Source organism: Pteropus vampyrus, unplaced genomic scaffold (assembly GCF_000151845.1).
Source record: "Pteropus vampyrus isolate Shadow unplaced genomic scaffold, Pvam_2.0 Scaffold198, whole genome shotgun sequence".
In the NCBI taxonomy this organism is placed as follows: Eukaryota; Metazoa; Chordata; class Mammalia; order Chiroptera; family Pteropodidae; genus Pteropus; species Pteropus vampyrus.
The window spans coordinates 1,431,159-1,459,036 of NW_011888979.1; the positions used below are offsets into that span (position 1 = coordinate 1,431,159).

General features: G+C 33.8%; 1 protein-coding gene across 3 annotated transcripts in view; it reads right to left on the bottom strand.

Moving 5' to 3' along the window:
• Nucleotides 1-2,013: 2,013 nt before the first annotated feature.
• Nucleotides 2,014-27,878, bottom strand: part of SUCLA2 (succinate-CoA ligase ADP-forming beta subunit) — a 42,703-nt gene continuing 16,838 nt past the window's right edge. For 2 of the 3 annotated variants that reach the window (XM_011372027.2, XM_023537751.1), the window contains exons 5-11: nucleotides 23,746-23,874; nucleotides 21,327-21,465; nucleotides 11,989-12,150; nucleotides 11,751-11,893; nucleotides 7,259-7,379; nucleotides 6,703-6,791; nucleotides 2,014-2,428 (exon numbers count right to left, since the gene is read on the bottom strand). In XM_011372027.2, the coding sequence (XP_011370329.1) occupies nucleotides 2,354-2,428; nucleotides 6,703-6,791; nucleotides 7,259-7,379; nucleotides 11,751-11,893; nucleotides 11,989-12,150; nucleotides 21,327-21,465; nucleotides 23,746-23,874 (858 nt within the window). In that variant the 3' untranslated portion in view covers nucleotides 2,014-2,353. The remainder of the gene's footprint in view (nucleotides 2,429-6,702; nucleotides 6,792-7,258; nucleotides 7,380-11,750; nucleotides 11,894-11,988; nucleotides 12,151-21,326; nucleotides 21,466-23,745; nucleotides 23,875-27,878) is intronic. The other variant, XM_023537750.1, reaches the window with a different exon arrangement.

Below are 27,878 nucleotides of genomic sequence, written 5' to 3' on the forward strand. Positions count from 1 at the left end.
GTATATATTATATACTCGCTAATATGTCACTTGTGTATATATTTTACTATATTTGTGTATTCTTGACTTATTGAAGTTTGCTGTAAAACACTATGCCATATTACATCAGCAGCAGCCTCATACATTCTCATGTTTACCATCTCGATTGCATCATTTTCTTATTTAGCATAGCCTAAATGTACAGTGTATATAAGTGTACAGTAGTGTAATGCCCTAGGCCTTCACATTCACTCACCACTCACTCACTGACTCACCCAGAGCAACTTCCAGTCCTACAAGCTCCATTCGCGGTAAGTGTCCTATATAGGTATACCATTTTTTATCATTTACATCATATTTTTACTGTAACATTTCTATGTTTAGATACACAAATACCATTGTGTTACTACTGCTTACAGTATTCAGTAAGGTAACATGCTGTACAGGTTTATAGTCTAGGAGCAACAGGCTATAGCACATAGCCTAGATGTACCACCCAGGTTTGTGTAAATGTAGTCTCTGATTGTGGCACATTGACAAAATCGCTTAACAATGCATTTCTCAGAATGAGTCCCTGTTGTTAAGTGACCCATGACTGTATTATGCAAGAATAGATGAAACATTAATATCACCAATAGGCTACATAATACCCTCTCTGAAATGTCAAGCAATGTTTTTAATTCCTGACTACACTCCAACAAATGCCAATCTTTTCTGAGCTAATCATTATCCAACATTCTTTGGAATGAATGTTTTTAAATTAAAAGCTAAAGGCTTGTACTTTTAATTATAACTATCACAATTTTAAATGGTTTAATGGCTCTGATTTAGTCTTCAATATAGGCAAGGAACATAGGGAGATAAGCAGGCAGGTAGACAGATGATCATAGATAGATGATCAACTGACAGATAATGGCATGTGTATAGTTAGTTGGTTTGAACATGCATTTTATATGATTTCTCAATATAATTTCTCTCCCTCTCTCTTTCCCCACTAAATAATTCTAGTGAGGATGAGAAAGGAAACTGAAGTACTGAAATTTAGAAACTTGCCCAAACGTATATAGCTAGTAGGCAGTGGAGCCCAGATTCAAGCCAGATAGTCTTTCAAATTCTGTACTCATAATTATTATGCGATGCTGCCTCTCACAGTATGTATGTGTGTGTGTACACACACACACACACACACACAATGGCTGTTATTTCCTACCATGGTATTTACTGTTAATACTGTTAATAGGGATTAACAGTTTATATGGATCTACTCAACAATAACTTGGAGAATTAAAATAGGGATTAACAGTATTAACAGTAAATACCATGGTAGGAAATACTGTTAATAGGGATTAACACTGTTAATAGTTAAATATCAAATGCTCTATGCAATGAGCAAAAGACGAATATACACACACACACTCACACACCCACATACACACATATATATACATAGGGACACAAAAGATGACGTATTAGCTTTAGAGAAGGTACAAGATGGCACACACATAAGCAGTAGAATTCAAGTGAAATATCCATAGGTAGCCTTATAATATGTAATGCCATGCTTCAGTATATGATCTATAAATCAGTTCCTAGAGGTATTTAGTGCAATGATGAACACATCACCTTCTACTGTGTTTAAGGGGGGGCGGAAAAAAAACATTAATCCAAATCACATTGGGATATTTTTATTAACTTAAATTGACATTGTTAATTTTCTCTGCCAAGTCTTCAGAAAATATATCTTTATTTGATACAAACCTACAGGTTCTTCTCAATACCACATGATCATGAAGACTTGTAGTTATCGGTGTCTTGTAATGGTTAAAACAATCTTTAAATAATTAACAAGTTACTTCCCTGAAATACTTAAAAGAATAATCTGGGGAGTGTTTGAAAACTGTTTATAAATAGTGATTGATATATTTAGTTACGTACTTGGTGTTGAAGATAAACACTTCTTATATAAAATATTGTTTTAATACATTGCTCTACCAATGGGGCTAGTTTATCAGATATATTTTTAACACTAAAGAATAAAACTTTATCTTCATATTTATTTTATTCATAGGACTCATATCAATGAAGAATGTTGAATCCAACAATAATAAACACATATTGCAAGTGACATTCTGTAGAAATGAAAAAGGATGCAACAAAAGAAACTAGATAACTGCATTCCATATTATTTATACAAACAGCTCATTCTCAACAGAAGAATTAAATGTAGACCAAATGCTTTTAAAAGTTTTTGTGCCTAGACAGCAATTACAATCTTCACACACTAAAGAGAAAAGGAATAATAATAATAAAGAACACAGTATTTTTAACGATTATAGCACATTTAACACCTTCAGCCATCCAACGGGTTTTCAGATCAGATTGGCAAATGAAATTTCACATCCACCTGGGCTTGCTTGGCCAAGGTCACTATTTCAGAGAGCTTTACAACCTGAAAAGGAAAAAAAAACTTTGTCTCTATTTTCACAAAAACACAAAATCAGAACTATTGATCAATGTGAAATTAATGCACATTCAATCTTTTTCATTTAAAATATCAGGCTATTCTGACATCTTTGTAAATAACTTTACACTCTTATAAGCATTTTGCCACTCAAATCTGACACTTTTCATAACCCGCACTTCAATTCAATACCTTCAATAATCTATATAAAATCTGAGTTATTGAATATGTATATATACACATATATATATATCACACACATATCTGATATACATATATATACCTTTTTATTGCCTAAACTTTATCTAAAAGACAGAAACAGTGAGTGTCTGAGTTGGATACTACACAATGCAAACCAAACCTAAATAAGTCTGTTTTTTTTTTTTAAGTATACCATCTTAACTTACAATACTGGGATAGGAGTTTGGGTCTAGCAGTTAGTATTTTACTTTCTGTGAGTAAGTTAACAATTATCAACCTGAATTCCAATGTTCTCTCTACAATCAGTCTGAAAATATCCAATGGGTACCATACAAATTAAAGCATGAAAATATTATACAAATTAAACTTGTCTAAAACCAAACAACGAATTCAACTTCTCTCCTCCCCAGTAGAGTAGTTAACAAAAGTTTAAAGTTAGGCACCTTGGGTTTAAATCCCGCTCTAATGCTTATGAAATGTGGTTCTGAATAAGTTAATTTATCTATTGGAAATATTAGTATGTACTCATGTATTTCTCTCTTTAAAAAAATACATATTTTCCTAGATTTGCCACTGAAAAAGCCTAAAAACAATTAATAACCCAGTATCCATAAGTACCCTTAAAGCTCTAAATACCATTTGGCCGATTACAAGAAATGTAAAGATGAATGTGAAACATCTCATTATACCAGAAAGCATATCACAGGGCATGTAAAAAGGACTCAGGAGTCAAGTGAAGAGGTTCCCATTGACCAAAGATGGGATAATTTGAGCATCAATAAAAATTACTAAAATGGATTGAACCACATCAAATATGTTTTAATATTTGAGTTCAAAAAATGGTTTAGCCACAGCTATCAGACAAGAAAAAGAAATAAAAGGCATCCAAATTGGAAAAGAAGTAAAACTGTCATTATTTGCAGATGACATATGGAGAAATTTAAAGATTCTACCAAAAAACTCTTAGAACTGATAAATGAATTCAGTAAAATAGCAGGATATGAAATTAACATTCAGAAACCGGCTGTTTTTATACAACAATAATGAACTATCAGAAAGAGAAATTAAGAAAACAGTCCCATTTACAATTGCATTAAAAAAAAAAAAATTTTTTTTTAAAAACAAAAACCTAGGAATCAAATTAACCAAGAAGGTAAAGGACTTTTAACTTGGAAAATTATAAGTCATTAAAGAAAGAAATTGGAGAAGATACAAATAAATGGAAGCATATACCATGCTCATGGATAGGAATAATTAACAATGTTAAAATGTCATACTATCCAAAGCTATCTATAGATTCAATATAATCCCTATCAAAATACCAATGGCATTTTTCACAGAACTAGAACAAATAATCCTAAAATTTGTAAGAAACCATAAAAGATCCTGAATAGTCACAGCAATCTTAAGAAGAACAAAGTTGGAAGTACCACACTATCTGATATCAAACTATACTACAAGGCTATAGTAATCAAAACAGCATGGTACTGGCATAAAAACAGACACATAGATCAACAGAACAGAATAGAGAGCCCAGAAATAAATTCATGCCTCTATGGTCATTTAATCTATGACAAAAGAGGCAAGAATATACAATGGGGTAAAGACAGTCTATTCAATAAATGGTGCTGAGAAAACTGGACAGATAACATACATACAAGAATAAACTCCAAATGGATTAAAGACTTAAATGTAGGCGCCAAAACCGTAAAACTCCTAGAATAAAACATAGGCAGTAAACTCTCTGACATTGCTCTTAGTAATATTTTTTCTAATATATCTCTTCAGGAAATGGAAACAAAAGAAAAAATAAACAAATGGGATTATATAAAACTAAAAAGTTTTTGCACAGCAAAGAAAACCATCAACAAAACAAAAAGAAAACCTACTGAATGGGAGAAGATATTTGCCAATGACATATCTGATAAGGGGTTAATAATAGAAATTTATCAATTTAACAACAAAAAGAACAAATAATCCATTTAAAATATGGGCAGATAACCTGAATAGGCATTTCTCCAAAGAGTACATACAGATGGCCAACAGACATAGGAAAAGATGCTCAACATCAAAATCATCAGAGAAATGAAAATTAAACCACAATGAGATATCACTTCACACCTGTCAGAACAGCTATCATCAATAAACCAAAACACAACTGGATGTGGAGAAAGGGGAATCCTTGTGAACTATTGGTGGGATTGCAAATTGGTACAGCCACTATGGAAAACAGTTTGGAAGTTCCTCAAAAAATTAAAAACTACCTTATGACCCAGCAATAGCACTTCTGGGTATTTATCCAAAGAAAAACAACACACTAATTCAAAACAACATATGCACCTCTATGTTCATTACAGCACTATTTACAATAGCCAAGATATGGAAGCAATCTAAGTACCCATCAAGAGACCACTGGATAAAGAAGATGTGGTACATATATATACAATGGAATATTACTCAGCTATTTAAAAAAATGAAATCCTACCATTTGGAACAACATGGATGGGCCTAGAGTGTATTATGCTGAATGAAATAAGTCAGACAGAGAATGACAAATACCATATAATTTCACTTCTATGTGGAATTTAAAGAAAAAAATAAACAAACAAACAAAATGGAAAGAGACTGATAAATACAGAGAACTGGTGATTGCTAGATGGAAGGGGGGTTGAGGGGCTGGGTGAAAAAGGTGAAGGGATTAAAAAGTACAAATTGATAGTTACAAAACAGTCATGAGGATGTAAAGTACAGCTTAGGGTACATATTCGATAATACTGTAATTACTATGTATGGTGTCAGGTGGGTACTAATCGGAGTGGGTGGGGATCACTTTGTAAATTAATAAATGTCTAACTACTTTGCCGTACACCTGAAACTAATATAACATAAATTGAATGTCAACTCTAAATGAAAATTTAAAATTAAAAAGAATAACGTGCGTATTGTATGCACATACATGCACACACACGCACACGTATGTACACACACACACACACACACACACACACACACACACACAAACCTAAAAAGAAATTAATAAACCTGGTCACTTTTGTAGGACATAAAAATCAAACAAACTCATTATTTTGAAAACATCAATAAAAGCAAAGAATCAAGTAATTATCCTATTTTCCCTACATAAAATTTACTTCATAATAAGTAGTTGATATGAGATTTACTTTTTGTAAAATTTCCATAAAATAAAGAACGACAATTAGAATATCTTCACTTTGCATAAACAAAATATTGGATCTAAGCTCTGATTGTCAACAACTGCCAGTATCACAAAAAGAGAAGTAATCTGACATTAATTATATATTTCCTTATAGAATTACACAACACCAACTATAAAATATTTTTGCTCCCAGTTCTCCAAAATCGAATACTCATATGATCAAGCCTACAGACTGAACTACCAGTTTACAGAAAATACAGGGGTAGTGGACACCCCAGGGATACAATCATTAATATCCAGACTAGGGGAAACAATACAAGACCATCGACATGGCCTTTTCAACAAATAAATCTGGAAAAAAAGAAAAAACAAGGGAGAATCTACAGATTAAGGAAACGTTAGTAACATATTAATAAATTGCAATGCATAGTCTTATTTTGATCCTAATTCTAACCAAAAAACCTAGACAAAACCTACATTTGAGAGAATCAGGGAAATTTCAACACTGACTAGATTCTTTTTTAAAAAATATAAACATGATACCGCTATCCTATCTGAAACAAATAGCAATAATTCCTTTATATCATTATCAATACCTTTACCTTTTATAGGTACTTGATGACATGTATGAAATGATATAGTCTAAAGTTTGCTTCAAAAAAATCATGGGCAAGGAAGGAAGTAGGTAAGAATACAAATGAGACGTGATTAGGCATGAGTTGATAATTGTTTAAGATGGATGATAGGTATAGGTGTTCAATATTCCTAGTATTTAGCAGAAACACTAATTATTAGCAATATTAGCTGGTTCATTTTTTAATCTAAGTATTTATAAATTCTTTATCTACTTTGCAAATTAGTCCTTTGATTAACATAGCCTGTTTACCATTTTAGCAGCTTCATCCAAGTCATCACAAGCAAGAATTTTAAGTCCACTGTCCGTTATCAGTGCCTTGGCATCATCAACTCGTGTACCTGGAAGTCAGTTATGTAGATATAAAAATGTTTTAAATATCTACGCAAAATTATTTGAAATGTTTGAAAATCTATACAAAATCATTAAAAATACACAAGTATGAAATTTCAACATGAGTACTTCTATCATTTAATATAATAAATGCTCTAAACCAAAGAAAATGCTGTAAAGATCTAGAGCTACCTCGTAAAATATCATGCTGTGCCATATCAACAGTAACTCAGGTCAGCCAGAATTTAAGTCAAAGCACAACAAATAAAGTACCAGATTATACCAACCAAAATTATGAACAATTCTGCCCCAATGTTAGAAATTTTTTTTAAACCCACATTTTAAAAATTTCCTATTATACTTTCATTCAAAAATATCTGAAAACTATATTTTAAAAGAACTGAACTTCTTGGAATTAGGAACTTTTAAGTAGCTAGAGTTCATGGAACAATTACAAGATACCTGTTCCACTCACCTTGTAACCGTACCACAATAGGTATTTTAATTTCCAAATCCTTTACTGCCATGACTATACCCTGTGCAATAACATCACATCGCATGATTCCTCCAAAAATGTTGACCAGAATAGCCAGTACCTGTGAACAAAATGTTTTTGGTACATTAAAATTTTAAAGGAATGAGTATGTGTCCTTCCTTCTCAAGAAAATACTAGTATTTATACTTTATAATAAAAATCAACTCCATGCAAACATATATGACCAAACAGTCATACTATCTGTAGCTCTCATCACTGAAGTCTGTGCAGTCCACCACACACCAGAACTAATTTTCCCCTCTTTGGTTAATTCTAGCACCTGGCTCATATTCTCTTCTCTCCTGTCCCATATGAAAAAGACCTGATTCCATTTACTTGTTTCCTATTAAACATTCACCAGCATGATTATCCCAGATCATGTTATAAGACAATGTCACATGCAAGATCTCCAACTTAGTATTCATTAACTATCGTTTTTTCTTCATCTAGCCCCACCAACTTAACTAACTTTTCACACAAACCAGGCCCTCAGAATCACTCAACTTATGTATACCCACTCCTGGCTACATACCAAATCCAACCTCAGGGCCTGTTTGGGTCAGTATTCCTTCATCACCACACCAATAATCTGTAAAGCTGTTCTATCCTTTACAAAAAAATATTTTTTATTTTTAAAAAGGAGGTTTAGTTCATTGTTATACCAGAGCTTCTCAACCAGTGAGATAAAATAGGGTTATAGACACATCAAGATATTGTTCCCCTCGACCCTTAGGGCAGCTAGGAAGGTTCTGGGACAGCTGGTCTCTCTGGGCCACTGGCCTCTGACGATGAGCAGCCTTCTCCATCATCATCCTACCTTCTCCATCACCATCCTATAGCCCATTGAAATACTTTCTGTGAATGCCATGACATGAAAAAAGGTTGGGACACACTGACTATGCTATACATTCCTTATCCTTACAATTATTATTTCTAGAAATGAAGCTCTAGAACTTATAATGGACCTGAATTCATAGTAGATTCTGGCACCCTTTTATCTCTCTCTCCCACTTCATTCTGGATAGCTACAAGATTCATCACAAGGCACCATCTAACCTCTAGCCTTAAAATTATTGGATCTCCACCATGTCACTGTTATCTCCAGTCCATTTCAACTAATTACTACCAAGGACAAACCCTTGGCTTGAACAGAATGAGTATCTCTAGAATATTAAATGTGTAAATCCCACTCTCTGCTCAACCGCCTCTCTTTTTGCCTTTAATGCCTTTCATCTCTAACTGCATCAAACCCAATCTTTTGCTCTTAAAAGCCTCTAGTCCCTCAACCCCTTTCTAATCTCTCAGTCTATCAGCTCTCTACCGATCTGACTTTCTTCACTACAAAGCATGGAACCTATGGCTGACCAATTCGGCGATCCTGTCATGTGCGTGTTCAATGATCTCATACCCAGTTTACCTCTGACATCCCAATTCAAATAATGCAAAACAGTAAAAACAAACAAACAAAAACACCCTGAAACACTAACATAACCTGAAGAGCAGTATAATAATCATTCATCAGCAATCCTCTCCTTAATAGTCTGCCTCACACCTTTCACTCTCATCATAAGCTTCCTATCCCACCGCAACTTGTAGCATATGATGTTCCTTTCTCCACTGACATCTCCATCCAGCTAGAAAAAACTCATCTTGGTCTTCCCAACAAACAAGCAAGCAAATATAGACTGCACAGCTCTCCTCAACCTTACCTCCATTCAACTGCTAGCATTATGGCCTTCTGTACCTTCATAAAAACCACCCTGAAAGAGTAATCCCTTCCGGATGTCCCAACTCCCTCAATTCCCAATCACAAACCAATCCACTAAAACCTGGCCTCTGCCCCAACTCCTCTACTTTCTAAGGTTCCCAATCATCTCTTCCAGTACTTACTCTATGTTACTGCTCCTGCAGCATCTGACACTGTCGCCCATCCCCTTAATTCTCAAAACCTTCACCCTGGCCTTCAATGTCGCCACTCTCACCTGATCTGCAACTATTTCTGTCAGTTTGTTCTCTCTTATTATTTTATCTCCTCTTCTTTACTCAATCCTTCAACAATCCATTCTTGGTTTCCTCATCTCATTCGTATGGGTCGTCTCACCAACTCCTACCACTTCAACTTTTCTCGATATTCTGAGGACTCTCAAATATATATCTAACTATTATAGAAAGTATACTATATACTATCTTTATAACCATCAACAAGATATTATCACCACAATGTGAACTTAACACATTCATTTAGAAATATATACTTCTCTTCTTTACCTCTGATGGCACAAAAGGCATCACCACCCAATCATTCTACTCAGCAAAAAATCCTAACCAACCACTGGTTGGTTAATCTAACTAACCTCTCTCTCTGCCACCCTGCCCCCAAGAAAAAGAAAAAAAATGAATTTAATGATTCTATCACAGACATACCTCTAAATGAGATTTCTTTGCTTCATTCTTACTGACACTGCCTTTGTCAAGCACCTCTTCATCTTTCTGAACAATCAGGTATAACAATAAAATTTATCTCTCATACCAGTGCCTCCCTATTCTTCATTTCACCCTCTACTAGTAGAGATATCTTCTTTCAAAAAGATAAAAAGGCATAGATATGTGTATCTGTGTACACACTGGAGTAGAAGGTTAAATTCCAAACTCCTTAACTATAGATACAGGGATCTTCATGATAATGTTTGCCAGCATTATCTCTTATCATTCATCTCAAGAATGCTATATTCTTATATATAAGTATCTTACCATTTCATGAGCATAGTAGCCCTCTCTGGACTCCATGCCTTTACATATTTTCTTCCTCCTGCCTAACTCATTCAGTTCTCAAGATAGCTCAAGGTATCATCCATTCAGATAAGGCCACCTTGATTCTCCCAGTTACTGGCTGCTTTCCGTTTCTTCCACAGCACTACATTCAGTTTATCACCCAGTCAGACTATTAAGTGCCTTGAGGAAAGAGACCACATATTCCCAAATCCAAGCACAGTGTCCAATATAAAGAGATATATATGTATACAGCTCTTTCAATGCTATTCACATTGTTGACTTGGGCTCCTGGCCTGTTTCCAACTCCAACGCCCTTTAAGTCAGTCCCCAACACTGGAATTCTTCATATACTTTTCTCCATTCTTGTACCTATGCCCTAAAAGCCAGATTTAAAACAACCACAATTCTAGTTCACCTTAAGAAGTACTCAATAGTTACATAATGACATAGGACTCTGCTTTTAGAGTTTATGCCAAAAGAAGCTATAGGAATACAGTTCAAATAGAATTTGTTTACTTTTTAAAAAATAATTATAAAACAAGGGAAATAAAGCATATTTTGTTTCTCAGTTTAACACTATAAAATTGAATATAGCAAATAAGTCTATAGCCTCGAAGTGAAAGAGTAGTAAAATAATTTTTTAAACAATTCTAAAGTCTAACAAATAAAAATGTATACTGTCAGCATCAGCAATAATAAATATTTATTAATGATCAATGTATGCACTGAGGATTACGCCAGCCACTGCGAGAGACAACATGAGTAAGACATGACCCCACCAAAGAGGAATTCTCAGTCTAAATTCAGTAAGACTAGTTATTGGGAAGCCATTATTTTAGTTTTCCATAAGCCTTATAAAGCCCACATCGACCACATAATAGATACACTCTTTAAAAAGTATCTAGTGATTGATAATATATAGTATGTCTTTTGGATAATGATGTTTCACATCCTTTGTATTTTGATAATCACTTGTAAAGTCACAGTTCTACCTTATGGCATCTACATATGACAGATTATACAAACATTAAAATGAGTGTTTTAGAATACCTTAGTGAATGCAAAAAGTACTCAAAATATGTCAGCAAAAAAAAAAAAAGACTCAAAATATGTATATTAAAAGATAAATATAATAATGGGTGAACTATAGGGTATGTGAAGTGTTTTTTAATAAAGCTGTTTCTAGAAAGATATATATGCAGTATGTGTCTGTGTGTGCACATGTGCGTGTGTGAAATCTATAAGCCTTAACAAGTCTTAAAGAAAACAGATGAAATCAATAGTAACAAAAGTTATCTCTGGATAAAATTAAAGATGGTTTCATTTTTTTCTTTTTAGCTTTACAGACTATACAGATTTCTGGGCTTTTGTAGTCAATTAACATCTTCATAAATTATTTCCATAGGAATGTGCTCCCATACCAAATCACTACCTTTTATAATATTATCTAACACCATCTAATATTTCATCTTCTTTTCTAAAGCACAATGGGAAACTATCTTTTTTGGTAGTTAACTTTTATTGCATTGATTTCAGCAAATGCTTCCAAACTACTATAGACTTTAAAATTTTAATGCTTAACTAGTATAACAATCACATCTACTAATTAATCAAGTTACTTCTTGTCATTCAGATTCTAAAACATAAGCCCTGCCCTTACCTTTTTATCTGAAGTGATAAGCTTAAATGCTTCCGTTACTTGATGGACTGTGGCACCACCACCAACATCAAGAAAGTTAGCTGGAGTCCCTCCATGAAGTTTTATTATATCCATTGTGGCCATAGCCAAACCAGCTCCATTTACTATCAACAGGGGAAAATGATTTGTATAAGCAACAAACACAGAGAAAATAAATGAAGCTTAGCCAATCCAGCTCTAACATAAAAACAGATGGTACCTAGACAGCCTATATTCCCATCTAAGCCAATGTAGTTGAGATCTGCCTTAGATGCATCTTTGTCTCTTTCATCTTCCTGGGTCCAGTCCCGTAGGTCAAAGATTTTCTTCTGACGATAAGCTGAATTAGAATCAAAATTGATCTTTGCATCCATACACAGCACTTTGAAGAGAAGAAAAAAAAAGTGATTTTAATTTCAAGACAGATAGAATAAACTATCATCTAATCAAACATTCTTTAGTTTAGAGGAAAAACGTTCTGTTACTTTATTGAAAGTATTTCAATTTATATTCACAATTAATTCAAACTATTTCTTGGAAAACAGTGTTTGGAAATTGAAACTGCCCCATCAAAGTTAATTGTTCTACTTCTATCCTAGGGCAACACTAAAGAAGAGGAAAAAAAAAACCTCAAAAACATTAAAAATTTTTTTTGATTACCAAGAATTAACTGTCCATTCTCCTGGCTAAACCCTTCACTTGGGCCCTAGATTCCATTCCCTCTCATCTACTCACAGACATTGTTCCAGCAATTCTGTCTCTCCTGCATTATAAACCCCTCCCCACCTTTTCTATTGGCTAAATCAAACTGACTTACAAAAATACTGTTCTTCCTCCTACCCTAATAAAAAGAAAGAAAAAATATATATTTTACCCTCTAAATCCCCCTTATTCTTCTTGTTTAAACCAATGATCAGGAAACTATGGCCCATGGGCCAGATTTGGCCTGTGCCTATTTTTATATGGCCTGTAAGCTAAGAATGGGTTTTACATTTTGAATAGGTTGTGAAGAATAAAGAAGAGAAAAGGATGAAGGAAAGAGAAGAAGAAAAGCAGCAGCAACTGAGACCTTGTGTGGCCCACAAAGCCTAAAATACTTATTATCTGCCAACCTCTATGCTTAAATTCATTGTATCAAATTTTTCTGCTGCCTTCCTCTCTTAAATCCACTCTAATCAGACTTTTACCTCTAGCACTCTACCAAAATGGCTCATATGAAGGCCACCTCTTCAACTTCATCTTTTAGTACTTGACCCCTCCTTGTTCCAATCTAACTACAACATTCTCCTTGTTGTTCCTAGATGGAGAGAAAGCTGAAAAAAATTGAGCAATTTCAGCTGCTGCCCAACACAAGAGACACGGTTTACAGTCCGGCTAACTACTAATAACAACAAAAATCAACATTCCTTCAGAAGAAGATAACAGAATTCTAAATCTCTACACTATATCTCCCAAAATGTCCAGTGTACAATTAAAAATTACTAGATCTGTAAAGAAATAAGAAAATATCACCAACGGTAAAGAGAAAAAGCAATCAAGGTCACCAACCCAAGATGACCCAGATCCGGAATTATCAGAGGATTACGAAATAGTTATTTTAAATATGTTTAAGGATTTAAAGGAAAATATGATCATAATATAGCACCAAAGAAGTAATCTCAGCAGAAAATAAAACTTTAAAAAGGAACCAAATAAAAAATCTAGAACTAAAAAGTACCATACCAGAAATAAAAAATTCACTGGTGGGCTTCACAATAGATTGGATATAGGTAAGAAGAATCTGAAGATAAATAGAGTTAACCAATCTGAAAAAGATTTTTAAAAAAACCTTGGTGACCTATTAGACAGTATCAAATCCTGTAACAATATGTGAAATTGGAAGGAGAACAGGAGGTGAATGGGGCAGAAAAAAATATTCAAAGTGATAAAAATATATACCAAAGCCAGATTTCTACATCTAGTGAAAAAATATTCAAAAGACAAAGATATTTTCAGACAAATGGAAGCAAAATTCATCACTAGCAGACCTATATCAAGAGAAATGCTTAAGGAAGTTCTTGAGGCTCAAGGGACATAACATTTGGAAACTTGGATCTACAGCAGTGGTTTCAACCAGAGGCACTTGGTCCCACAGGGGATATTTGGAGAAGTCTAGAGGCATTTTTTGGTTGTCACAACTAGCAGTTGCTACTGGCATCTGAGTGCTATTGGGTAAACACTGTTTAACATCCTACAATGCACGGGGGCTGTCCTCTCCCTGTCCCCCACAACAAAATGATCTGGCACCAAAATGTCAATAGTGACAAGGTTAAGAAACCTTGATCTACAGAAAGGGAAAGAATACCAAAAATATGAGCAAATAATGTGAGCCAGGTCTCTGAATGTTGGCTAAGAGAATTATAAAAATGGAAAGGGGTAGAAATAGAATGAACTCTGTGGCACTGGGTTAGAATTATAAGTACCAGTATAAACTCAGAGATTTCCAAAAATAGATATAGAAACAGATACAAATATAGGTGTATTTTTATGTATGTATATACTCACACACTCTTTATATCCTTTTTTTCTAGGCTCTGTGTACTGAAAAAGCTGGGAAGCAATGACACACCAGTAGCAACAAGCACAGGTAGCATGCATATCTTAGTTTCTAAATTCTATTTTCCATTAAAGGAACCAGGGTCCCTTGGTGCTAGAGCTGATTCTAGAACTGTGAGAAAGTAAAAGATAATCTTGGAATATCTTACACAAAAAAGAAAAGAAGTGCTCAAAGAACACTTGCTTGACACATTAAAAGAGACATATCAAAAAACTATGGTCATGTAAAACCTATACACAATGTTCACAGCAGCTTCATTAGTAATAGCAAAAGACTGGAAACAATCTAACTTCCTTCAAAGGGTAAATGGCTGAATGAATTCTGGCACATCAAAACAATGGAATACAACTCATCATAAAAATGAATGAAATATTGGGAAATGCAAGAACCTGGATGGACTTCGAAGGTATTTTATCCAGTAAAAAAGTCGATCTCATAATATTACATACTGTGTGATTCCATTTATATAACATTTTCAAACTGACAAAATGATGGAGAATAGACTAGTGGTTTCCAGGGCATAAAAACAGGATAGGGAAGAACAGTGTGAAGGATGTGAATAAAAAGAGCTACACAAGAGTTCTTTTGTGGTGATGGAACAGTTTTGCATCTTGATTTTATCACATATATAGGATTACACAAACCTATGTATGTGATAAAATTAAATAAATCTATACATACAAGTATCTATACATACACATATGAACACACAAAGGATTTCGGGTATTTTTTTATGATAAAAACTAAATAAGGTATTTAATCTAGTTAACAGTAATCTACTAATATCAATTAACTGCTTGGGTTACAAATTTCCTAATAATTACAAAGGGAAAAATAGTGATTCTATAATCAAGAAATCTGCTGGACACTACCTTAACCAAGTGATCCAAGTTAACATAATCGACATTGGAACAAACCAACACAATGTCCCTCCTGATATAATATACTATGAAGGAAAAAACACCATGAAGAAGCATCAGACAGAGAAACCCAAACTGAAGAACATTCTGCAAAATAAATGACTCCTTCTCTACAAAAACAAATATATGTATTGTGTGTGCCAAGGTCAAGCAACAAAGTGAAAGTTAAGCACGGTTTGAGGTAAATAGACATGATAACTAAGTTCAATGTGTAACTCTGGACTAGGATCCTGAACTGGAAGGAGAAGTGGGAAAAGGCATGAAGGACATTACTGGAACACTTGTCTACATTTGAGTATGTATTGTGGATTAGAAAACAGTATTTTATCAATGTCAAATTTCCTGGTTTTGATAAATGTATGGAGGTTATATAAAACAATGTTTTTAAACACTGAAATATTTAAAGGTAAAAAAAGTCTCCATCTTATGCTCAAATTGTTCTAAAAATATATTTTTTATACACACACAGTGCAGAGAGAAAGAAGGTGATAAAACGAATATAAGGCAAATGTAAATGACTAGTGATTCTGAATAAAGGATACAGAGGAGTTCCTTGTACTATTTTATTTCTGTATCAATATAAAAAGTTGGGGGGGGAAGCCTACAGAATACAGTATACCATATTTACAGTAAGCAGTGATTTAGTTACCAAAACATCACCCATCGTATTAAATGCTGTTGAATAGAAAAAAATATACTGGCAATTGTTATCCTTTTATTTTCCACATGAATTGTATAATGATCCACTTTTCATGTTCCAAATTCTTGGATAGTTACATTTAAGTTATATATTAACTTGGGAAAAAGTGACCATTTTTGATAATTTTTCTTCCCAAAGAGCACTACACACCTTGCAGTTTGTTCAGTTCTAAACATTTTCTCATTTCCATTATGATTTCTACATTAACTCATGAATTTCAGTACTTTCTATAAATGTTAAAAACATGACATGATGATAATGTTTTATATTAAATTCTAATTTTATGTTATTAATTCTTGAATATCTGCTGAGACTTTTTAATTTGTGGTTCAATATTTCATTTCTTTACTGGTATTTGAAAAAAAAGTTTTTCTAAATGTAGGGTAAAGGATTATAAATATATCTATTATATTAAAAAATTTAACAAGCAATTCAAAAAAAAGGAAGAACATGTAAGCAAAGGCATTAGTCCTTACTAGGTCTTTGGGGTATAGACTCCAGAAGATAAAACTGAGGGTAATTCTCCAATGCAAATATAGTTGGGGTGAAATCCTTAAGAAACAGATTTCTTAGGCCCAAGTTCCATAACAGTCAATACAAACAGCCACTGATGCCTGTTAACAAGCAACAGTGGGTGTAATATCAGTAAACAGAACCCACATTCAATTCATACTATAGTAGCAAAATCATGGCACTCAAAGAAGGGAAAATTTTTAAGAGATTACGCTTTGGTAAATTAGTCCCCTGCCCTCCCTAGAAGTCACAAATGTACCATGACAAAATTAATTTCTTGCTCAGAGATTTCTCCCAACTGATTTTAAGTCCATAGATAATAGAATCAGGACAAAAGGGCATCCTGGTGAGACTAGTATCAGTCCACTGTCCTTAACTCAGCTTCCATCAGTTTCTGCCATAATCTTTGATAAAACCAGGAACATAACTGTGCCTGGTATCATCGTTCCTTACAAGGGAATGGCTTGGGTTCCCCAACCCCTCAATTTGATAACTGAGGTATGCTGTGATAAACTTGTATGTATTATTAACTTTGTGTATTCCTTGAAAACTGAGGCATGTAAGAGACCTGAAATTCAAACAGTATAACTCTCAAGATCATAAAGAAATTCTACCCCTTCTTATGAGACAGTCCAAACTGCCATGGCTAAGAGAATCCAATCTCTACCCAGAATTCATAACCTGTCCAGCTCATATTGTCAAAATATTCAAGAAATTAGGAAGAACATTAATTTCTTTGGACTTCTAACTCAGAGGAATTTGACTTGGGTTCAGTTCTCTAGGTCCTTTAAACTTTATCACATTTGGACTTTAAATTCCAGGTGTGTCTCTACGCAGTTTACTATTAGAGTATTTTATGGTAGTTTATGTAATAACTTAATCTCCCAGAAGGACCTCTGATATTCCAATAGACAACCTAACTGGGAATAATATGAAGTCAAAAACAGAAAAGAATGAATTTTCAGAATTTAGCGTAATACTTTCTTACAGCTGATAATAGTGTATCATTTTGACCCATTTTACAAACTTCTGGGGGCAAAAATCCAAACTACCTACAGGTATTCCCAGAATATTCAAAGTAACAATAGTTGGGATCAGGATGGCAGCCTCAAAGTCAGAGCAAGACTACCCAAAGGACAGCTAATCTCTCCTCTGTCAAGAGCTCCTTGTCCACTATTATAGACCACAGGCTTGATGGTTAAACTCAATGAGGAATGTTGGGGAGATCAAATCTTCACCACTAACCATGTGTCCCTGAGCAAATCACTTAACCTCTTGGTAACTCAGTTTCCTAACCTATAAAATAAGGACAGTAGTAGTACCTACCTCACCGGACTGTTATAAACATTAAATGAATTAAAGGGGCTCATATTTGTAAAGTACATAAAACAATGCCTGGCAAACAGTATTTGCTATGTTTTTTTGGCAGAAGAAAAAAATATATATGTTTGAAAGAAATTTACTATAGGAAACCAAAAATATACTTAGAATGTCTCTTTTGAGTGGTCAAACTTCAAAACTATGTATTATGAAAGAAGAAACTAAAAATAAACAGAAACATGGGAGACAAGCTGAAACGCGGTAGAAATATTTTTAGAAGACTAAGAAAAATAAATATAACAATAGAATTAAACTCTACGAATGAAGAATTACATCAATAAATAGTCTCTGCAACCAGCTATAAATAGTAAGAAAATATGACAGAAAAGATCTCATCCAAAATAGCCACCAAAAATATACTTCTACAAATAAATCTAAGAAAAAAATATAAAAACTACATAAAGAAAATAAGTCTTATTTTAAAAGATATAAATCAAGACATGTAAAAGTAGAAAGATAATCCATTTCTAATTTGAAAAAGCAACTACTAGCAAAATATTGTTTTTCCTCCAATTTATAGGATTAATGCAATCCCAATAAAATTTAAGCATGACATTTTTCTGAAATCTGACCAAAAGATTCTAAAGGTTGACTAGCAATAGGAGTTAGTAATTTGACATTCAAAGGTTTCAGGAAGTTTGTGAACCTCTAGACTGCTTAAAAAATAGTACATACATGTGTGCATGCTCACATAGGAACACCAGAGCAGTTTCCTTGGATGAGGGTACTCGTTTTCATACAATTTTCACTACATTTTTAAAAGGTCCTTGACCCATAAAAGGTTCAATAATACAAATCTAAAAGAATAAATAAATAAGAACTGCCTCTCTTTAAAATTTACTTTTAAATAAGCATATGAAGGGAGACTTATCCATTATTAAAACTAACAATTATTGATACGAAAACAATCAGATCCATGGAATTAGACACTTGAAATATGATAAGGAGAGGTATCAAAAACCAGTAGGGAAGGATGTTTTATTCAATGATTTTAAGAAAACAGACTATTTGGAAAAAAGAAGTAAAGCTAAAGTAAAATCTTGATTGATCAAAGACTTAAAAGTAAAATAAAATAATAAAGAATAAAACACATTGCAGATATTTACTGATCTTACATAATGGCAGAAAAGATCCCATTCAAAAATTGTAACCAAAAATATATTTCTACAAACAACTCTAAGAAGAAATATAATACCCAAAGAAAATAATATTTTTTCTTAGAGGAAAAAAAGTCTCTCAGTACAAAAGCAATGGAAGTCAAAATGAGAAAATGAAAACTAAAAAAAAAAAAAAAAAGTTTCAGTATGTCCAAAAAATCAAACCAAATTAAACAGAAAAACCTGGGAAAATATTCACATCAAATGTCAGACAAGAGATTAACACTTTTAACAAAGAGTCCATACACATTAAGAGACTGCCAGGATACATTATTAGGTAAATAATAAAAATGCAAAATGTGTATCGCATGCAATCATTTCTTAAAGGAGTAGTTAAGACCTATTTTCTTATTTGGTTTTATTTGCAAAAGAAACAGTAGGAAAAAAAACACACGCAAGTGAAAAAGAGAAAGATACAAATTAAATAGGCAGTATGAATCCAATTACAAAAAAGACTGAAATGATCTATGTAAAATATTAAAAGGGTATTGGGTAATAAAGTTATAAGAGTTCTTTTCCCAACCTTTATTTCCTGACACTATGCAAATTTTCTATAATACATATACAGTGCCCTTAATCAGAAAAAAAAAAACTGCTTCAAAACATATATAAATACATACAAAGAAAAGAAAAACTAAATACAAAGAAAAATATTAGTTATTAAAAGAACAAAGACATTCTCTTAGTGACAAAATATGTAGAATTTCACAACTGGAAAAAATTCAAGAGTCTTGCTTTCAATGTTATTAAGAAAATCAAAAAAATAATACAAATATCTGTTCTATATAGATAATTCTCTTTCACTGAACATTTCATTCTTAAAACATTCTTCAGCCTTTACTCTTTAACCCATTTCCCGTTTGCCCTGGCACGTGCGGCTGCAGCATTTACCCCCAAATAACTCATGAATTATAGTCCTAACCTTACCCCCAAAGTTTGACATGAAATACCTCACTTTTATTATTATTTTCGCATCGCTCTAGTATATTGATAGTCTCTGGAAACGAATTACATCATTCTATTTATAGCATTTCCATTTACAAAATACAGTAATTCTCGATCACTGAAAACATCAAATCCTAGAAAACATAACATTCCTACATGTGATATTAACATCGTTCTCAAATAGTTGATAGCCAAAGATTCATTTGATGAATCCGATTTATATATACATTTCTGTTACATTAGGATTAGAGACAAGTTCTGTTTAGAAATAACTCCAAGAACAGTTTTTATATTTTATTTTCACATTAAAAACCACTCAAATTTGCCTCAACCTCGAAGAGCATGTTTACCTAAAGTTAAATTAATGCTGGGCAGCGAGCTGCACTTTCTTTTCTAAATAATACATTTATTTTAAATGTATTAAAATAAATTTAGTTATTTTTAGTTTTATAAGCTACTTCTATTGCAATAATTTACTCATTCTTCTTTATACAACCATATAAATGACTAAACAAAATTTTATTTCCACCATAAAGAATATAACTAATTGGAAGTATAAAAAGTGAAAGATGACCTACAAATACTTAAGATTAAAAAATGCCCAGAGACCTGAAACAAAATCAAATAAATTACAGTAATGAAAGCAGTTAATATAAAACACCAAGAAAAATCTAGACTACAATTAAGCAATTTATATATTTTTTAAAAAACTATACATGGAAGGCATAATAAGAATCTGATTTACCTTTTAAACATAGGCAAAAGAAAAGCTGTCAAAGTGATAAACTAATCTCACTTCTCTAAAAATATTAAAAGAACATACCCTTTGTACAATAAAGACCTATGATGTCTCTAAAGTCTAAAACTTGTGGAAATTAAGACAGCTAATTCCCTAAAGCTACAGCTATTTCCCTAAAGCTACAGCTATTTCCTCACTACCGCACTGGACACTCCAACCCAGCCCAACGGAACTTTCTGCAATGATGGATATGTTCTACATGAGTGTTTTCCAACATGGTAACCACATGTGGCTACTGAGCACTTGAAATGTGACTAGTATGACTGAGGAATATTTTAATCTTATAACATTTTAATTAATTTTAATTGTCACATATAAGTGGTGGCCACCATATTGAACAATGCAATTTTAACCCCTCTATGTGTACCTAAATATATATCTAAGGTGTTCATTTTAATGGGTCTCTTTCATATTTGTTTATACTCATTCTATTATAAAATAAGCTTCTACATAGGAATGAGTTCACTTCCTTATTTCAACTTCCTTAGCGAAGCATACAATAGGTGGATAAATACATAGTCAATGTTTGATAAAAGAAGATACTTTACCAGCTCCATCTGAATCCTCTACCATTGGATTTATTTCTACCATTGTTGCATCATATTTCAGAAAAAGGTTGTAAAGCTTGACCATGTTTTCTGCTGCAGAATCTACAACACCGGGTGGAAAGCCCATCTTCTGTGCAAGCTGAAAGCAATTTGCATCTTTATTACAGGTATGTCACTCACATATATCCAATCAACATTAAATTACAGTAAATAAAAAACCTTGTAATTTATCATTTAAATAAGCATAAATCATTTGTAGTCAAACAATCACTGAAACAGCAGCTATTACTAAATGGTTAAATAAAACTTTTTATTCAAAATCCTCACAAGGCAGGTCGTATGCCCATTTTACAAGTGAGAGATTCAGAGAGATCATGCAACTTGCCATTCACTTAGATTTAACTTCAGTATACCATACCATAGCCTCCATACTGCCTCTAAGCCTTATGGCCCATCTAAACTGAAAGAGGCTTGTGTTTATTTAAGCTACATATAAAAGGTGGACTGACAATCCCAATGGCCCAAACAATGGCCAAAATATTAAATCACCCTATTTTACCTTATAGGTAATTTATGAAGAGTGTCTACTAAGCAATGAGGACATAGCTAGTCAAATAAGTATTACCTCACTCATTCAAAAATCTACTGAGTATCTAATACATGCTAGGCCCAAAAGATACAGATTTAAAGTTTCTAATCTAGTAGAGTTTAGTCTTGAGCAGGAATACTTAACCAGATATACCCGAAGAGTTTTTTTTTTTTTAAATACATACACCAAGGTTCACAAGTTCTATGGTGGACCAAACATCCAGAATTTTTGGAGTTCCATAAGCAGTTCTCAGCCACTGGTACAGAAGCTACATGTCTGCACATTTATTCAAAGTGCTGCCGCTGCTCAGGACACTACAAAGGAGTTTATTCCTCCTCCAGCTGCTATCACAGGCTGTAATACATTTGATTTTCACTAATTGGAAAATCTTAAACTCTTTGAAGGTTAAAGTGATTTTTACAAAAAGTCATAGGCCAATAAATAAATGATCAAGCTAAGAAATGTCATTTTGGGTTTAAGACATTTCAAATAAAGAATAATAAGAAATAAAGTACTATTTCATTAAAGAGATTTCCACTAGGTCACAATCTATTGTTTCAGATTTAAACATCTGAGAATTCCAAACAAATTCTGATCAACCCACTGTGACATTAACTTGCCAAGCACTGTCTTAGATACTATTTCTGTTCACCGCTCAAAAGGTATATCTTAGATTATTCCTTCAAGCATTCTTATAAATCAAGTATTTTCTTTCTCATCTCAATTTAACTTTCCAGTCATCATTCTCATATAACCACCTAATGAAATCAAATTTCTGTCCCTTTTAAACATTTATATCATTCACTTGCCTACAAGACTTGCTTCAAGCTTTACAAGGGAAATTTCTCTATCTCCTTTAAACCTCTGTGCCAGTCAAAATTCTTGTTCTACAGTACTTCAATACCATAAGCTTATTCTAACAGTTTCCCACTAACAGATGTAAATGTCATTCAAACTTTAATATTCGAACTTTTCTTTTAAGATGGGTCACATGCTTTTTATATCCAAACAATTTAATTCAATAGCAATAGTTATCAAGCAATTTTCACAGCCTATACATAGTATTAAACTTCATGCCTGGGCATGTTTTCTTGGGGGTGGGAGATGTAAAGGGAGGAAGAATCACACAAGAAAGACAGTACAGAAAATATGTAAAATTGTAGGCAAAATTGATTGAGTATGTGCATACACTGAAAGCCCATAGCTTTCATCAGATTCTTAAAAGGGTCCACAAATGCCACCTAAATTAAAATCACTGATCTATCGGGATATATAAGACAGGATCCCTAGCATTCCACTCAATTTTCGGGATTAAAAAAAGGGAGAAAGAAATATGTTAAATGCCACTATGGGGATGTAAAATCGACTCATTCTTCAACAAATGAAAGAAAAAAGATGAAGAGAGTGAGGGAAAAGAAACCTATAACTTAGAAAAAGACCTATGAAACATATTAACCAACAGCAATGAAAGACTTTATATGGATTCCTACTCAAACAAATTGTAAAAGAAAAAAAATTTTGGAATAATTAGAGAATTTTAATGACTGGGTAAATAATGACATTAAAGAATTACTGTTAATTATACTAGGTATGGCAATGGTGGTATAGTGGCTATTTTAAAAGAATCCTTATCTTTTAAAGATACATATTGAAATACTTATTGAGGATATAAAGAAAAATATTGTAGATACTTCTAAAAGTTTCCATTTCGAAGATATTAACATGCCTTGACACTCAATAAAATTTTTAAAAACCTTGTACAAAATTAATTTTCTTTAAGTATCATAATTACCCAACCACAAGCTAGACGTTTTCTGGACCACAACATACCCGAACAGCACTCTCCTTTTTGATGCCTTCTACGATATCAATAGGCTCTTTAACTATGGCCTCAGGAGTCTCTGCAGCAACATCTTCAATGTTGACACCACCTTGAGAACTTCCTATTAATACAGGACCCTAGCAAGAAAGGAAATAGCCAAAAATATCGATTTTATTTTGGACTCATCAAGAAAATTTAAAACCTACTTGTGCACATTATCGCACTTATACATCTATCACTCCCCACTCCTATATTTAAAATTCTTTGAGAATTTATCCTAGCATCTCCTGCACAGTACCCCACTATAATGAACGTGCAATTGAAATAATGAGAAAAAAGTGAAAAGACAAAGACAATAGCTCACTATGAGGAAAAAAATTAAAAATATATACAAAATTTATACCAAATAAATTCATATAAACATGTACATGTGACCTAGAACTTACACAGTTTTTGAAAGAACTGCAGGGACATTAAAGTACTGTGTAAAGAACTTTAAAAATCATAAAAACAGATTAGTGATATTTAAAAAAGAAAGTCTAATGAACAAAAGTTCCTCTAGATTTTATAAGCTCCAAGAGTACTACGAGTCAGTAAAAAGGAAAACTAGCTACCTTAAAGAATAGCTCTGGCATATAAGAAGGTAAGATATAAATACAAAATAATTGAGTCAACTTTTTAAGTCTTCTAAAACCAATGAAGAAAAAATTAAGGCAAAATTATCTGACAGATTTGCTAATTTATTCACAAAACTAAAAGTAATCTTAACAACCCAAACAAGGAAATGATGAAACCATATTACTAAAGATTATTTAATGATATATGAAAATGATATCAAAAGTGTTACGTGGGGGGCGGTGGGGGGAATGATATAAAATCCCAGATTTTGTTCTCATATATGTGTGTTTAAATGTGCACCAACCCACTATTCGCATAAACAGAAAAAGATGGCAAATAAAGCATGAAATGATAATACTTTTGTTATTTTATGTCATTATTTCCCCCAAAAAAATTCTTTTACAATAAACATTATTCTTACTCCAGAAAAAAAGTGTGACTTTCATGAAAAAAAAAAAAGACTAATTTCAGTTTTCTATCCCAGCACCTAGTATTTCATTAATAAACTCATTTCAAGGTATAATGTAAAGGGAAGGAATAGTATTTTATTCATTACTGTTTGGAGACCAAAATGGTCCTTCAAATCCTCAAAATAAGGCAATAGCCAAAAGAGGAAAAAAAAACTATTACTTGTTAAGAGATTTAATTGTTATTTAGGTGAAAAAATAATTTTAAAAAAGGTACCAGGCTCCAAGGAGAAAAACCGGGTGGCTGAGGAACAGGGGTGGATGGGAGATTTACATTTCTTGTAAATTTCTGCACCTTTTAAATTTTATACTATGTGATTAGGTTTCAATATACACGTGCAAAAATAATTTGGCTAGCCTTTGTCCCCAGTATCTGGGAGGTAACCTCTAAACCCTTCATGACATCTGAGTTTATGCTCATTAGGTGATTCATGGTGAACCCCTATATAGTTAATACAAAGAAGATGAATCAGGTGAGTGCTGTCCAGGCAAGACCAACAATGAGAGGGTTGGAGCTTTAAGACAAGTATCAGCTCACCCTCCTGGGAAGGAAGGGAACCTGGAGATTAAGTTCAATCAAGTTGTCAAATGATTTAATCAATTGTGCCTACTTAATAAAACCACCCAAAAAAAGTACTTCTGGACATCATGGTCAGTAAGATGGTAGAAAAAATTCCCAGATCTCATTCTCCCACAGAAACACTAATTTTACAACAATTATCCAAAAAAAAACCTTTGTGAGGTGGCAAGAAACCAGTGAGGAAGTTGTACTCCAGGCAAGTTCAACCTCAACAAAACAGGTAAGAAAAGCCATTTCATTTCATCCAAGTCAGTACCTCTCCCCTCACTCCCCCCGCCCGCCCCCAGGCCAACACAACTCAAGAAATAGCCCAGTGCTGGGCTTCTCTCTTGAGAGAAAAGGAAAAAAGTAGAATGTGCATCCAACTTTTCCTGCTTTTCTGGGGGCTATCTGAGAAACTGGTCGCAGTCTCGCCTGACTTGGAGGGAATCTATATATTTTGAATGTGTGGGAAGCAACTGAGAACAAAAAACAGCTCAGCTGCTTGTGACAGCACCAGAGAGCTTGTAATACTGCAGACAGAAGCCAACACAGCTCACCAAAACTGGGAAAAAGCATCCATCTCATGGCTTTTTTTTAACAACTCAAGGAAATAGAAAAAGAACTAAACCCAAAGTTAGCAGGAGAAAGGAAATAATAAAGATTAAAACAGAAATAAATGAAATAGAAGACAAAGAGTAGAAAAAAGTTAAGAAAACTAAGAATTGGTTTGTTGAAAAAAATCAACAAAATTGACAAACCTTTAGTTAGACTAAGAAAAAAAAGACAACAAAAATCAGAAAAGAGACATTACAACTAATGCCACAGAAATAAATAGTAGCATAAGAGACAACTATGAACAACCAACAAATTGGATAACCTAGAAGAAATAAATAAATTTCTGAAAACACAGTGTACCAAGTCATGAAGAAATAAAATATCTGAACAGACCATTGACAAAGTAAGGAAACTGAATCAGTAATCAAAAACCTCCCAACAAAGAAAAGCCCAGGATCAGATGGCTTCACTGAAGAATTCCAGCAATTACTTAAAGAGCTAACACTAATCCTTCTCAAACTTTTCCAAAAATTGAAAAGGCGGGAACACTTCAAACACATTCTATGAGGCCAGCATTACCCTGACACCAAAATCAGAAAAATGTATACAAAAACTACTAATATCTCTGATGAATACTGATGCAAAAACTCTCCACAAAATACTAGCCAACCAAATTCAACAATGCATTAAAAGAATTATGCATCATGATCAAGTGGAATTTATTCCTGGAATTCAAGGATGGTTCAACATTAAAAAAAAAAAACCCTCAATGTAAAGCACCACGTTAAAAGAACCAAGGTCAAAAACCATGATCAGGGGAGGGGAAAAAAAAGGCGTAGATGATAAAGGCTTTGTTCATCCCTCTGGTGACCAAATCAAAGTTGTTATGGAAACAAGGAGCAGGAGCAAGGAAAAATCTCCTAGAATCTAGATGAACAATCCATACAACTAGGGAGAAATCCAAGAAATCACCCTGAAAGGGCAGAAGGTAGGACGGGGCCAGGACCCGAGGCTGCCCGGTCTCGAGCAGCTGAGTGAGACGGAGGCTGCTGAAGTGGCAGACGCCTCTTAAAGGAGCCACATCTGTGAGCGGATTTTCACAGTGACGGACCTGCTTGCTCTGAGCACCAGTGCCAATTTGACTGCACACAGGGGGCACCAGGGAATTAAAGGGAAACATTCTCGGAGTGAGGGATAAGGTGAGACTCGCTCTGTACAGAAGCACCGGTGGCATCAATTGTTATCTGTTGAGCCCTCCCCACTCCCAGTGGATGGACACAGCGCTGCCATAGATAAGAAGTCATCAAACTGGATAACAGAGGTCGCTCCGCCCAGAGGATTCCCTGAAACCCTGCCTCCCCCAACTTGCGGCCCCACCCAAGCCACATCCAGGTGTATCCTCAGCAAGTCAGGTGCTCCTTGCTAAGACTCACACTGGTGGAGCCAGCTGGCCTCGGTTTCTAGTGTGGCCTTTTCAGGCAACTATAAGCACAGCATCTGTGGATTGCTTGCTGAATCTTAACAGGTGGTCCCGGACCGTAGAGGCTTCGGCTAAGTTTGGCCTACAGCTGAACTCCTCTCAGGACTGTGTCACTAGACACCTGCTTCACAAATCCACACTAAGACCGAGAGACTTAGGAGCTTTGCTTAGTACCTAAAAACAGACACAGAAAGGCAGCCAAAATGGGAAGACGAAGAGGCAGAAACCATATGACAGAACAGAACAGAGATCCAGATATAATGGAGTCAAGTAATTTAACAGATGCAGAGTTCAAAACACTAGTTATAAAGATGCTCAATGAACTTTTGGGAAGTGTAGAGAACTCCAACAAAGAGATAAAAATGGAAATGGAAATTATAAAAGGGAACCATTCTGAAATGGAGAACACATTATCTGAGATGAGAAGTATATTAAATGGAATAAACAAAGGAATAAACA